The sequence below is a fragment of the Phyllobates terribilis genome, unplaced genomic scaffold (genome assembly GCF_046119375.1).
Source record: "Phyllobates terribilis strain yellow unplaced genomic scaffold, ASM4611937v1 Scaffold_11__3_contigs__length_659146591, whole genome shotgun sequence".
Taxonomy (NCBI): domain Eukaryota; kingdom Metazoa; phylum Chordata; class Amphibia; order Anura; family Dendrobatidae; genus Phyllobates; species Phyllobates terribilis.
The window spans coordinates 535,780,865-535,796,411 of NW_027362771.1; the positions used below are offsets into that span (position 1 = coordinate 535,780,865).

The 15,547-nt window shown below is 46.2% G+C and overlaps 1 protein-coding gene across 5 annotated transcripts in view; it reads left to right on the forward strand.

The window, feature by feature from the left end:
- LOC141166797 (adhesion G protein-coupled receptor E3-like) overlaps positions 1 to 15,547 on the forward strand; it is a 94,753-nt gene that overhangs the window by 67,737 nt on the left and 11,469 nt on the right. For all 5 annotated transcript variants that reach the window (XM_073653836.1, XM_073653832.1, XM_073653835.1 and 2 more), the window contains 5 exons: positions 5,891 to 6,126; positions 6,340 to 6,400; positions 6,493 to 6,584; positions 8,619 to 8,787; positions 8,890 to 8,988. In XM_073653836.1, the coding sequence (XP_073509937.1) occupies positions 5,891 to 6,126; positions 6,340 to 6,400; positions 6,493 to 6,584; positions 8,619 to 8,787; positions 8,890 to 8,988 (657 nt within the window). The remainder of the gene's footprint in view (positions 1 to 5,890; positions 6,127 to 6,339; positions 6,401 to 6,492; positions 6,585 to 8,618; positions 8,788 to 8,889; positions 8,989 to 15,547) is intronic.

The following is a 15,547-nucleotide window of genomic DNA, read 5'->3' on the forward strand; positions in this document are numbered from 1 at the left end:
CTGCTGCGCTCACAGATTCAAGATGGCACCACCTGAGATCCAATTAGACCATTCATTTTATCATAAAACATACCAGAAAATGGTGAAAAAAAGTGTAATGAAAAGGTGAAAAATGTTACCATTGTTTTTTAAGTTTTGCTCTTTCAGTATTCATTTTGCTGTAAAAATGACCTGGCAACATGATTTCCCATATCATAGCGATTACGGGGATACCAAACATGTATTGTTTTTTTTTTAATTTTATTAAACAAATTAGGTTTGTGTTTTGATTTTTTTTGTGACCCATAACTTTTTCTGTTGAAGAACCTGTGTGAGATATTGTCTTTTGGCTTAACCAAAACCATAAGATCCCTCTGTCAGGTACCAAATATCACATATTCTACTCATGAGAGAATGAACCTCCTTGCCTATAGAGCATACATGTCAAACTCTGGCCCATGGGCCAAATCTGGCCCTCAGGGTGATTATATTTGGCCCGCAACACCAGAACCACCACCCCTATGTGGAGCCATTATTCTGTATGGGGGACTATGTGGGGCCATTATACTGTATGGAGGACTATGTGGGGCCATTATTCTGTATGGAGGACTATGTGGGGCCCATTATTCTGTATAGAGGACTATGTGGGGCCATTTTACTGTATGGAGGACTATGTGGGGCCATTATTATGTATGGAGGACTATGTGGGGCCCATTAGTCTGTATGGAGGACTATGTGGGGCCATTATTCTGTATGGAGGACTATGTGGGGCCATTATTCTGTATGGAGGACTATGTGGGGCCCATTATTCTGTATGGAGGACTATGTGGCGCCATTATTCTGTATGGAGGACTATGTGGGGCCATTATTCTGTGTGGAGGACTATGTGGGGCCATTATTCTGTATGGAGGACTATGTGGGACTCACTATTCTGTATGGAGAAGTAGGTGGAGCCCATTATACTGTACAGAGGTTTATGTGGCGTCCCTTCTATATGGAGGACTATGTGGGACCCATTATTCTGTATGGAGGACTATGTGGGACCCATTATTCTGTATGGAGGACTATGTGGGGCCCATTATACTGTATACTGGTTGGCCCACGACACATTTTTCATTTTGGCCCTCTGTGTGTTTGACATCCCTGCTATAGACTTAACTTATCAAATTTTTGAGGACAATATCTGTTCCCATATACAACCCTCTCATAGGAAGCTGCAATATTTACCATATTGACCCATTGTGAAATTCACAGGGATCTTGCATCCATCTATCTCATGGCAAAAGCCTTAAGGGCCAAATCAACTTTTCAATGAGAAGAGTGTGAGGGTAGTGAGGCCAGGTCTTGTCATCAAGGATTCCTAATAAACACACCTTAGGGGAGAGTGATACAGGAGATTGTAAGATCTCAGTGAGGATAGCTATAACCTATTTCCAAAAGTCTCAAATAGGAGGGCAATACCACATCAAGTGTATAAAATCTGCCGCCTCTTCCCCAAACCTATGGCAATCTGTAGTGGTGGATCTACCCATCTTACATAACCTGCTAGGTGTCAGGTAGCATTGATAGACTATTTACATTTGGATTAGCTTGTTATTAATTGTTGATGAAACATATTGCGGTGAGGTCAAGGCCTCTCTCCAATCCTCCTCTGATAGGGAGGGTATTACTGTCCTCCATTTGGCCTCAGCTATCAATGGCGATGAGGAACATCTCCTGCTTAGCAACTGCGTGAATAAAAAGGAGGTCAACCCCTTGGGTCCTTGGCTCCTTACAAGTCTAAACATCGGGTATGAGGATATGAGAGAGTTCTTAATGTCTGGAAGCTGGATGTTATGGTCATGCTTTAGTTGCATATACCTAATGATCGACAGCCACATTTAAATGGTTAGACAGCAGCGATTGGAGCAAGCTCCATTTGCTGCTATTATTGGAAAACGGAACCAATTTGCAATGTCGCACACAACCTATTACCAAGTGTTGTGTTGTTTCTTGAAGAAAGCAGATGTTTTTTTCTAATCTGGACAACGACTTTAGGTCGTACGAGACTCATGCTCACATTGTAGGACCTTGTGTTAGTCCTCACATTATCTTGGCACATAGATCATCGATGATTATTACCTCATACCATATATTTTACTGACTTTAGTTTATATCTGCATTGAAGACTTTATTCATTTGCTATGGTAAAAACATGGCTAGCATGGTGGACGACAACGGACCACATTATAAGTCAATCAGATTATTATTATTATTTATTATTATAGCGCCATTTATTCCATGGCGCTTTACATGTGAAAAAGGGGTATAATACAAGAACAATTACAATAATTTTGAACACAATGTGACAGCGACTGGTACAGGAGGAGAGAGGACCCTGCCTGCGAGGGCTCACAATCTACAAGGGATGGGTGAGGATACAGTAGGTGAGGGTAGAGCTGGTCGTGCAGCGGTATGGTGGAGTGGTGATTACTGCAGGTTGTAGGCTTGTCGGAAGAGGTGGGTCTTCAGGTTCTTTTTGAAGGTTTCCACGGTAGGCGAGAGTCTGATACGTTGGGGTAGAGAGTTCCAGAGTAGGGGGGAAGCACTGGAGAAATCTTGTATACGGTTGTGGGAGGAGGAGATAAGAGGGGAATAGAGAAGGAGATCTTGTGAGGATCGGAGGTTGCGTGCGGGTATGTAACAGGAGACTAGGTCGGAGATATATGGAGGAGACAGGTTGTGAATGGCTTTGTATGTCATGGTTAGGGTTTTGAACTGGAGTCTCTGAGCAATGGGGAGCCAGTGGAGAGATCGACAGAGAGGAGAGGCCGGGGAATAGTGGGGGGACAGGTGGATTAGTTGGCAGCAGAGTTTAGGATAGATTGGAGGGGTGCGAGAGGGGAGGACACAGAGCAGGAGGTTGCAGTAGTCAAGGCGGGAGATGATGAGGGCGTGCACTAGTGTTTTTGCAGATTCATGGTTGAGGAATGTGCGGATCCGGGAGATATTTTTGAGTTGGAGTCGGCAGGAAGTGGAAAGGGCTTGGATATGTGGTTTGAAGGAGAGTTCAAAGTCCAGGGTTACCCCAAGGCAGCGAGCTTGAAGGACTGGGGAGAGTGGGCAGCCATTGACGTTGATAGATAGGTCAGTTGGGGGGTTGAATGAGATGGCGGAAAGATGATGAATTCTGTTTTGTCCATGTTAAGTTTTAGAAATCTGGCAGAGAAGAAGGATGAAATAGCAGAAAGACATTGTGGGATTTTGGTTAGTAAGGAGGTGATATCGGGTCCAGAGAGGTAGATCTGTGTGTCATCAGCATAGAGGAGATACTGAAAGCCGTAAGATTCTATGAGCTGACCCAGGCCTAAGGTGTAGATGGAGAAGAGCAGCGGTCCTAGAACTGAACCTTGGGGGACACCGACAGATAGGGAGCGAGATGAGGAGGTGGTGTGTGAGTGGGAGACACTGAATGTCCTGTCTGTTAGGTATGAGGAGATCCAGGATAGGGCCAAGTCTGCCGAGAGATGAGAGAGTCTGTAGTAATATGGAATGGTCCACTGTGTCAAAGGCAGATGACAGGTCTAGGAGGAGGAGGACAGAGTAGTGTCGCTTAGATTTGGCGGTTAGTAGGTCGTTGGTGACTTTAGTCAGTGTAGTTTCAGTAGAATGGTGCGGTCGGAAACCAGATTGTAGGCGGTCAAAGAGGGAGCAAGAGGAGAGGTGGGAGGACAGCTCAGAATGGACATGTTGTTCCAGTAGTTTTGAGGCATAGGGGAGAAGTGATATGGGGCGATAGCTAGACACAGAGGATGGGTCAAGAGAGGGCTTTTTGAGGATGGGTGTGATTGAGGCATGTTTGAAGCATGAGGGGAAGACACTAGTTGTTAGTGACAGGTTGAAGAGGTGGGCTAGGGTTGGGATGAAGATAGTGGTAAGGTTTGGGATGAGGTGGGACGGGATTGGGTCAAGTTTACAGGTGGTGAGGTGTGATTTGGAGAGTAAAGAGGAAAGTTGATCTTCAGAAATGGTGGAGAAGGTGGTTTTGGAGGAAGAGGGTTGAGTAGGTGTGGGGAGGGGCTGTGGGGGCTTTAGGCAAAAGCTTTGTCTGATGGTGTCAATCTTCTGCTTGAAGAATGAGGCAAAGTCTTCGGCTGAAATAAGAGGAGAGGGAGGAGGCACTGGGGGACGGAGGAGAGAATTGAAGGTGTTGAATAGTTGTTTGGGGTTGTTAGACAGGGAGGATATGAGAGATGCGAAGTATGTTTATTTTGCTGCAGTGAGTGTGGACTTGAAGGTAGTGAGGGACTGTTTGAATGCAAAGAAGTGCTCATTGGAGTGGGACCTTTTCCATCTACGCTCAGCAACCCTGGAGGCCCGTTGCAGTTCTTTAGTTAGGCTGGTGTGCCAGGGTTGTCTGTTGATTGTGCGAGCCTTGGTATGTGTGAGGGGGGCGACCGAATTGAGAGCTGCAGCGGTTGTGGTGTTGTATAAAGTGGCAGCAACATCTGCATCATGTAGGGAACTAATGTCTGTAAGAGGGAGGAGGGATTCAGAGAGTGAGTGTAGGTCAAGGTGTTTGAGATTTCTGCGACGGTATGCAAGTTTGTGGAGTGGGGATTGTTGCCCTGGAGAGGAGAGGGTAGAGAATGTGAGTAGGTTGTGGTCAGAAAGAGGGAGTGGTGAGTTAGAGAGGTTATATAGGGAACAGAGGCGGGTGAAGATGAGGTCCAGTGTGTGGCCGTCTTTGTGGGTGGGTGTGGAAGACCACTGAGTAAGACCGAAGGATGAAGTGAGGGATAGAAGCTTAGAGGCAGCTCAGATGAAAGTGTCAATGGGGATGTTAAAGTCGCCCATGAGGATAGTGGGGATGTCAACGGAGAGGAAATGAAGTAGCCAAGTGGTGAAGTGGTCAAAGAAAGTGGTGGTTGATCCTGGGGGGCGGTAGATGACAGCCAGTTGGAGGGGGAGTAGATACGCACGCAGTGCACTTAAAAGAGGGGAGAGTAATTGAGGGCGGCAGTGAGATATGGATGAAGGAGCAGTTATCTGAGAGGAGGAAACCTATTCCTCCACCGTGCTTGCCGGTGGGGCGGGGGGTATGGGAGAGGTGGAATCCGCCATACGAAAGTGCAGCAGGAGAGACCGTGTCAGAGGGGGTGAGCTAGGTTTCAGTGATGCCGAGGAAGGAAAGCTTGTTAGTGATGAAGAGATCGTGAATGTAGGAAAGTTTGTTGCAGACGGAGCGAGCGTTCCATAGAGCTCCTGTTAGGGGGACTGGGGAAGCAGGGGCTGGGCGGATGGGTATAAGGTTAGAAGGGTTACGAGAGTTTGGGATGGATCGTGGGTAGGAGGTGGAAGTGATTATAGGGATGTGGTGAGGAGGGTCGGGATGTGGAGAGATGTCGCCGGCAGTAAGGAGGAGCAGAGAAGGCGTTAGTAGCTGGGAGCAGGAGAGGGCATGAGGTGGCTGTCTGTGTGTGGAAACAAAGGATTGTATGCTGAGGAATAGCTCTGAGGAAGAGGTGAGATGGATGGGGAGAATGGAGGGAGAGATGAAGAGTTCCTTACTAGGTGTAGGGATTATAGGTGGTTGTAAGAAGTGAAGGATTAAGGGGGTGAGAGTGAAAACAAAGACAAACATTGTTTACTGTGACAAAGTATCCAGTTACCTTCAGTTCCCTTCAGGTTCAATTCTGGATTAATTCAAATTTCTCACACTTCAGCTAATGGCCACACTTAAGGTAATGGCCACAGACTAAAGTCTGACACAGACTCCTGGCCCACAATATATTTGTAGCAGAATGCAGATCTGTCTGTGTCACACGACAAATCTTTCTCTTCATTATTTTTTGTTTTCTGCTTCTAGGACAAAACAAAAAAATGGAAATGCAAATGTGAATAAAGTCTAACCTAATTGTCTTCATTTCAGATCCTCTGCGCTGTGATTGCGGGCAGTCTACAGTTCCTCTTCCTCTGTGCATTCTGCTGGATGACTCTGGAAAGCATCCTTCTCTTCTTGACTGTCCGAAACCTGCAGGCTGTGAACTATATGAACTCGCAACGCTCTCATTTCCCATTTGTCTGTCTGATTGGGTTTGGAATCCCTGTCATCATAACAATTATATCGGTATCATTATATCCAGATCGTTATGGGGAAGAGACACAGTAAGTCCTTAGTTGAATCCAGAGAAATTCTGGTTGATTAAAGCCAATAACCCTCATAAATGTCTCTGGTAGACAATCAGACAATCTTTAGTGTCTGCATGGGGTGTGCAACGACATCATAGCCCAAGCTTCGCAACCGAAGCTTGATGAAGACTGATGAAGCAACGAAAAAATAATAATGTCCAGTTATGTTTTCTTCTTTTTTCCATTTAGTTGCTGGCTTAAAATTAGTCATGTCTGGAGTTTCCTTGGTCCAGTCTGCATGTTTATCTCTGTGAGTATCTGGTATATTTCTTGACTTTCGACCCTTCTGCGTTCTGTTATATCTTGGTAACTTACTTCCCTTCTCTTCGACTCTTTCATTAGGTTAATTTCGTTCTCTTAGCCCTGACATTCTGGCTCCTCAGAAAGAAGTTGGCATCTCTAAACGCTAATGTCTCCACTCTAACACATACTCGGTAAGCCCGAGACAGAAAATCCTGTTGGATGTCAGGAGTCATAATGCTCCAGTTTCAATTAACATTGGGTTTATGGTCATTTAGTATATAAACATATAAAATTATGATGCCATGATAACATATCATAGTCACCTTCTTTGCTGTTTTTATCTCTTTTTTGTTTTGAGTCACTTTTTACTCTGTAGTAAAACATATCTTATTCCTACTAGGAAACAATCAACAGCTGATGTTGATCTATTATTCTCATCAATAGAGTAGCGAGAGTCATATGAGCCCCTGTGCAAAATTTGGACCTAGGCCTCCACCAGAATGTTGTGAGATGGATGCAAACCAGTAATAATGTCCTCTGTCCTGACCCCCATCTTTTAATTATTTACCCAATCTTGGCCCCTATCCTGTAATAATATCCCCCATGCTCACCCCTATTCAGTAATAATGTCCCCCATCTTAGCCCATATCCTGTAATAATGTCCCCCATCTTGTGATAATGCCCCCTGTACTGATCCCCGTCCTGTGATAATGTCTCTAATCCTGTGATAATGTCCCCCATCCTGACCCTCATCCTGTAATAAAGTCCTACATCTTGCCCCCACCCTGAAATAATGTTCGTCCTGGCCCTTTCCTGTAATAATGCCCCCGTTTTGGCCCTTTCCTGCAATAATATCCCCCATCCTGTAATAATGTTCCCCATCTTGGCCCCCATACTGTAATAATGTCCACCATCTTGGCAACCGTCCTGTAATAATGTCTCCTTTTCTAACCCCCATGTTGTGACAATGTCACTGATCCTGGCCCTTATCCTGTAATAATATCCCAGGTCCTGGCCCCCATCCTGTAATAATGTCCCCCATCCTGGCCACTTCATGTAATAATGTCCCCCATCTTGGCCCTTTTCTATAATAATGTCCTCGATCCTGTAATAACGTCCCTCGTCCTTGCCCTTTACTGTAGTAATGTCCCCCATCCTGGCCTCTATTCTGTAATAATATTGCCCATCCTCTGATAATGTCCCCAGTCCTGTGATAATGTCCCCAGTCCTGGTGCTCTTTTCCAATACATCTTAAAAAAATACATAAATAAATAAACCATTCTTCTCATCTGTCTCTGATACCGCCGAAAACAGTATCCTCACCTTGCTCCACTTACATGCAGGGGGCTGCACATGGCAATGATGTTATGCACTACTCGCCCCTGGTACACAGAAGACATCAGCTGCCGGCATCTGATTGGCTGGCAGCCTGAATAGCTTTTGTGGTGCAGAGAGCTGGTGCTTCTCTGCACTACAACACATTTAAGCTGAATGTATGTCTGAGGACGCACATTCAACTGAAAATAGCACTGACATCGATGGTCCCCTGACTCTACAGGCCGGGTTGCATGCTCTGTGACTGCCACCGTTATGCCCCTGATTCTCATCATGTGTGACACTGGACAATATTGTGCAGTTTTTGAAAATTTGTACAAGTTTACATCGTAATAAGTCTGGTGCATATTGATGGGGTGGGAAGGAATAAAATAAATAATTGAGTCAATGTGTGTTACAATTCTATATGGGAGGAGGTGTGATGAAACTTTGGGCAATTTAATAGTTAAAGAGGTTGTCCAATGAAGATAAGTTTTCACCTAATCACAGGATCGGTGAAAATGTATGAGTCGGTGAGGGTCTGACTGCTGGGAACAACATAGATTGGTCAAATACGGCACTTTTATCCATTATAGAATGGAGCAGCAGTGATCATGCCCAACCCCCACTTCATTCAATCTTTATGCGGCTGTTGAGTGCTACTCTTGGCTTTTTATGGCATCCCCATAGGTAGTGACTGGAGCACAGGTTGAGCATGTGCACTGTGGATCAATTCTAAAGAACGTTCCCCATTCTGCTGCTCTCAGCTATTAGACTCCGACCGATCTACAGTTATTACCTATTTTGTAAATAGGCGATATTTTATCTATAATGGACAACCACTATAATAAACTCTGAATTAAATTCTGAAAATATGGAATTATCTAATTTGACCCTTATTCTCCCCGCAGCCTGCTGACATTCAAGGCCTTGTCCCAGCTCTTCATACTCGGCTGTACATGGATCATTGGCCTCTTTCAGTTTGGATCTGAGTATCTTGTTGCGTCCTACATCTTCACTATCTGCAATAGTCTCCAAGGAGTTTACATCTTTGTAGTTCATTGTCTGCTCAACCGCCAGGTGGTTCACCACCCATTATTTCCTACATTTTTCCAAAATGAACACAGTGTCTAACTGAAGGTTCCCGTATTTAACTCTGCTGTACTTATCTTTCATTTATAGGTACGAGAGGAGTACAACAGAGTGTTCAGGAGGCTTTATTCCAAGAAGTCCACATCGGAAACGATGACTGGTAGTACTGTGCCCATGACTATAAAACCAGTAAGTCTCAGTATTATCTAATATCCTATCCTTTTATCATGATTTGGTCAGCGTTTCATCAGTTTTTTTTGGATAAATAAAACTAATAGAGTCTTTCCCAGCTCCTCCTATCAAACAGTCCTTGAAAATTGACACTACACAGTTGGCATCCTAGTACTGTCTGATTTTTTCACGGACCCATAGATTTTCATTGAGGAGTTTCATCCGACTCTCGGAGCAATATCGAACAAGTCTCCATGCTTTTGTGCGGACCACTGGGTCTGAGGAAAAAATCAGACATGTGAACTACCCCATAGGTACAAGTGCTATACGTGAAAAACATGAATTGCACTCGTAAGTGAAAAATTGATGTCTGAATGAGCCCTAATTGAAATAATTACTAAAATAAATATGTCCTTGAGTTGTCCTTTGGCATCAAGGTTTCACATATTCTTTTTAGCCATTTATTAATTATTAGTTTTTTGAGATAGCAGCTGTGAACTGCGGTAACCTTAGTGACGACACCTCAGTTCACAGTGGCCGGTTCTCGCTGATGGCAGCGTGAGATACGGTAGTGGCTGTTGCTCCAGTCTGTGAAGCTTTGTTCTCTGAATAGGGCTCTATACACTGGACGAGAAGACAGGGATCATTGTGGGACTGCCATATGCATTGCGGCGGACCCTGTGGATTACTTTTTTTTGGCAATAAATGGGGGAAAAATGGAAATTGTCAGAGAGTGCTTTTTACAAATAAACGACTTTTGCATGTATGTTTCTTTCTTTTGACTATGGGTCTGAAATGGGGGTGTCTGATAGATGCCTCTCCATTACTAACCCTTGGGTTTGATGTCAGCGGACATTACACAGCTGACATCAACTCTAAAACCATCACCCCAATTGACAAAGCAACCGAGTTGACGCATGTTGTCAGGAAAATATTAATGTCAGTAAAATGTTCTTCCATATTTGCCTGACATAGATGTTCACCCCCCTCCCTTACTCCCCTCACGACTTGTCAGCACCGAGCTGTCCCATTTTCCTCAGCACAAAAGCCCCAATTAGCACACGCCTGAGAAATAGCTTATGCAAATAATGCCAGCCAAGGAGTGTTATAACTTTGTTAGGAAGCAAGCATCTTGTCTCTGAAATACGCAGGAGGTAATTAAAACGCTGGCTTGCCCTAACTTGCGTGTAACTGTGAGGCTGCTTCCTGAGCCTCAAAGGAAAATTTGCAGTAACGGGACCCATATGTGTAGTGACCAAATCAGCCCAGGAATGTATATGTAGTTTTCCAGGGCTGTAAGCAAAATTAGGGAGCTGTAGCACAAAAACACCAGAATAGCAGACTGCAGCTATGCGATTTGTGGTCTCTAAATAAAGATAAAATCATAAGGGAAAAAATGGCGTAGATTGCAAGCTTCTGCGATCAACGAGTGATGAGTTATCGCAGAAGTTAGCGTTTTTAATAAAAATGTACAGGCTGGAGACCGGCCCACATGATGTCACCACCAGGGGCGTGTTGGCAGATCTCCCCTTAGGTATAAGAGAACCCATGGAGAAGATAGGGGAACTCATTGCCAGAGGGGAATAAGAATTATAAGCAACGGGTACTGTTCAATAACAGCATGATCCAACTGGGGAGGCCCTCCTCCACCTATATTGAATCGTCTCCGCGATCGTATAGAGTAAGTTATCTTCTTTTTACCCTGTTTATTTTATGTAGCTGCCTATGTATTTTAATGTCTCCTTTGTAACATCCTTGTATATATTTTTCCTAAACACTGCCTCCCTTTTGAAATAAATATAAAATTTAATAGTTCTGTTTCTTTTGTTCTGTAATCGTTCCCTCCCCCAAAGCCATATACACTACCAAAACGCAGGCGTCCGGCCAGGCCTGTATTATATTTCAAACTCAGCCGGTGGTGGCAGTGAATATTAATAATAATTGGGCTATCGCGAAGCTGACAGTGACCGTACGGAAGGCGTTAAACACGGATTCCAGGCTTTGGAATCCCCGAGGTGTAGCGCCCTATGCTCACTGGTCACTTGCCGATATCCATGTAGCGAGTAGTCTGGATCATGTGCTCGTGACTCCGGACGAAAGACGGATGACGTGGCGGCAACGGCGAGGTATTGCGTGATCTCCCTGTTGTCATCTCGCCTGTGTGTTGGAATTCCTGACACATGTAATGGATGCGCCATTTCTGGGGTGGTTGAGAGCTAGTCTTATTAGGCTGGGAAGGGGCTAATATCCATTGACCTTCCCACCCTATTAATATCAGTCCGCAGCTGTCTGCTTAGCCTTTGCTAGTTATTTGCACATCATTTTTTGGGGGTTCCCCCATTTTAATAACCAGTAAAGGATAATGTCACGGGTGTGTCGCCACGAAGATCGTCACGATTACACAGCCTGACTTCTCGCAGCTGACTTTTTGGTGCTTTGTGTTTTTCGGCAGTGAGGGAGTTAATTCTCTCTCTCTCTGTGCTAGACGAGGTCCAGCCTCGCCCAGCTGCAATCAATGCTGCTGTAGTGAGACTCCTTCAAATGCCTGCTGGTCTGTTAGGGAAGTGTCGGTGAAAGCATTTCATGCAGACTAACAGAGCGGATTGTGGTATTTGGAGTTTCAGAGATAAGTGTATTTGGAGTGTTTTTTCCCTTCCTCGCTTTATCATTTATCTCCTTTCCCGTTGGTGTTCCCTCTGTTGTAGTTGTGTAGTTTTTGTATGCAAGGTGGTTTTGGTTTTTCCCTTGTACTGTCTCGTTCGTCTAAGTACTGTGTGTGGGCATATTATTACTTGTCCCCTTTTGTTGTGATCGGGGTCCTTCTCAGGACTAGATTACTTAGGTGCAGGGATCCTCAGGAGGTAGGGGTTACGCTGGCGGCCTGGACCTCTGTACCTTTAACAGTACCTTCAGGTTGAGGGATTAGTCAGGGCCCCAGCTTAGGGTCAGCTTAGGCCTCCTACCTCCAGTATACAGAGACAGCGTGACATTTTCACCGACCACTTAGTTTTTCTCCAGCTACCATGGATCCAGTAGCCGGTCTAGCTCGGCAGTTGCAGAGTTTGTCCATGGAGCTGGCGGACGTTAGGTCCAAGGTTTTGTATCCTCAGGAGCAAGCCGGACCAGAACCTAAAGTAACTCTCCCTGACAGGTTCACTGGGGGGCGGGTCAAGTTTTTTGTTTTCCGGGAGGCATGCAAGTTGTACTTTCGGCTGTGGCCTCGGTCATCGGGGAGTGAAGAACAAAGGGTGGGAATTGTCATCTCGCTCCTACAAGGGGACCCACAATCTTGGGCGTTCTCTCTTCCCCCGGGCTCCCCGGCTCTCCAGTCAGTGGATAGGTTTTTCGCTGCTCTGGGACTCGTATATGATGACCCAGATCGGATCTCCCTTGCTGAATCTAAGTTACGTAGGATCCAGCAGGGAGATCGTCCGGCGGAGGAATTCTGTTCGGAGTTCCGTAGGTGGGCCACGGACACCCAGTGGAATGACCCGGCTCTTAGGAGCCAGTTTTGTCAAGGTTTATCCGACAAATTACAGGATGTATTGGCACAGTATGACTCTCCCGCGTCACTGGAAGCCGCTATGGCCCTTGCTATTCGCGTTGACAGACGGCTTCGGGAGAGGTGCGGGATAACTCTATCCCCTGTGATGACTCCACCTCCTACAAGGTCCCCTCATATGGTGGTTCCCCTGGTCAGTCCAGAGGAGCCTATGCAATTAGGAGGGACATCATTTCGGGGGAGGGGACCGGTGGTGCGCCATAAGACAGGAAGGTGTTTCTTCTGCGGGAGAAAGGGACATTTTATTGGGGGGTGTCTATCCCGTCCCTTGCAGAGTGAAGAGTCGTCGGAAAACTGTTGATCCCAGGTTGTGTGGTGGACGGCAATCTGGGAGTAGGTATTTCGTCCCTAGGTTCGTCTCAGTTTCTTGTACCGGCGGAGGTGGTGGGTACGAGAACTGAGAGGATATCTGTTCTTCTGGATAGTGGGGCCGGGGCTAATCTGGTTGATGCTCGGTTTGCCCGGGTTCAAGGTATGCGATTGAGTGAGTTGGCTAAACCCATCCCCATATTCTCGATCGATGCCAGGCCTCTCGGTCAGGGAAGTTTTTTGCAAGCTGTGCATGACGTAAAACTTCAAGTGGGGGCGATACATAAAGAACTGTTGTCTTGCTACGTGTTGGAGGGTCTTCCCACTCCTATAGTGTTGGGCCTTCCTTGGTTAACTAAGCATAACCCGGTTATTAATTGGCAAACCAGAGAGATAAGCCAATGGAGTAAATTCTGTAATAAAAACTGCATGAACACGGTCATCGGTGCGGTTACTCCTTGGGTCTTACCTCCATTTCTGGCGGACTTTGAGGATGTATTCTCGGAGAAAGGGTGCCAGGAACTACCTCCTCATCGCGAGTATGACTGTTCTGTAAAACTGCTCCCTGAGGCCAAGTTACATAAAGCTAGGTTGTATAACCTTTCTGGTCCTGAGAGGCAGGCCATGAAGGATTATATTTCAGAAAGTCTGGCTAAGGGGCATATTAGACCTTCATCTTCACCGGTGGCTGCGGGGTTCTTCTTTGTTAAGAAGAAAGATGGAGGCCTACGCCCTTGCCTGGATTTCCGTGAACTTAATCGGATTACGGTCCGTATCCGCTCCCACTTATTCCCGATCTCTTTAATCAGATCGTGGGCGCCAAATGGTTCTCTAAGTTGGATCTCAGGGGGGCGTACAATCTGATTAGGATGAAGGAGGGGGATGAGTGGAAGACTGCGTTTAACACTCCGGAGGGGCATTATGAGAACCTTGTCATGCCATTCGGTCTGACTAATGCCCCGGCGGTGTTCCAACACTTTGTTAATGACATTTTTCGCCGCCTGGTGGGACAGTTTGTTGTCATATATCTGGATGATATCTTAATTTACTCGTCGGATCTGGTGTCTCATCAGGAGCACGTTAGGCAGGTGTTACAGATCTTGCGGGATAATAAACTGTATGCCAAATGGGAAAAGTGTGTGTTCGCCGTACAGGAACTCCAGTTTTTAGGCTTCCTGGTTTCAGCGTCCGGTTTTCGTATGGACCCTGGGAAAGTGCGGGCAGTTCTTGAGTGGGATCGGCCTGAGAATCTTAAGGCACTACAAAGTTTCCTGGGGTTTGCTAATTATTACCGGAAGTTCATTCGTAATTTCTCATCCATGGTTAAGCCTCTCACAGACATGACTAAAAAGGGGACGGATTTTTCTAGGTGGTCTGACAAGGCTTGTCAAGCATTCTCCTCCTTGAAAAAATGTTTTGCCTCGGCACCCATACTCATTCAACCTGATGCGTCACAGCCATTCATTGTAGAGGTAGACGCTTCCGAGGTAGGGGTGGGAGCAGTATTGTCACAAGGTTCGTCCCCTGGTAAGTGGCATCCGTGCGCCTTTTTCTCTAAAAAATTGTCGTCCGCTGAGAGGAATTACGATGTCGGCAATAGGGAACTCTTGGCCATTAAGTTAGCTTTTGAGGAGTGGCGCCATTTTTTGGAGGGGGCAGTCCATCCGGTCACCGTCATCACCGATCACAAGAACCTGCTATATCTGGAGTCCGCGAAACGTCTGAATCCCAGACAAGCTAGGTGGTCATTGTTTTTTACCAGGTTTAATTTTGTCGTTACATATCGTCCTGGGTCAAAAAATGTAAAGGCGGATGCCTTATCTCGTAGTTTCCCTGGGGCCGGGAATACGGACGACCCGATTCCTATCCTTCAGGAGGGGGTGGTGGTTTCGGCAGTATGCTCTGAGCTGGAGGAGGAGGTATTGGAGGCTCAGGGGGACGCCCCTGTTGGACCTCCGGGGAGACTGTTTGTTCCAGATCAGTTGCGACAAAAGGTGATCGAGGCACACCATAACTCAGTTTTTGCAGGACACCCGGGGAGTAGAGCAACTGTGGATCTCCTCTCGCGTCGGTTTTGGTGGCCTAACTTACATAAGGAGGTGGTAACTTTTGTCGCGTCCTGTGGGGTTTGTGCGCGCTCTAAGACCTCACATACCCGTCCGTCTGGGGCCCTCTTACCTTTGAAGATCCCGGAGCGTCCTTGGACTCAACTGTCTATGGACTTTATTACGGACCTCCCTCCGTCTTCGGGTAAAACGGTCATACTCGTTGTAGTGGACAGGTTCAGCAAGATGGCACATTTTATCGCTCTTCCGGCTCTCCCTAATACTAAAACTCTTGCGCAGGTGTTCATTGGGGAGATTGTGAGGCTGCACGGGGTACCCTCCGAGGTGGTGTCTGATCGGGGGTCTCAGTTTGTGTCCAAGTTCTGGAAGGCGTTTTGTGCACGGCGGGGGATGCATTTGTCGTTCTCATCGGCTTTTCATCCTCAGACCAATGGTCAGACGGAACGTATGAACCAGAGCTTGGAGACATATCTCCGGTGTTTTGTGTCGGAGAACCAGGAGGACTGGGCTTCTTTCTTACCTCTGGCAGAGTTTGCTCTTAATAATAGGCGGAGCGAGTCCACTGGTAAGTCCCCGTTTTTTGGGGCATATGGTTTTCACCCCCAGTTTTGTACTTTCAGTAGGGGGGGCTCTTTGGGGG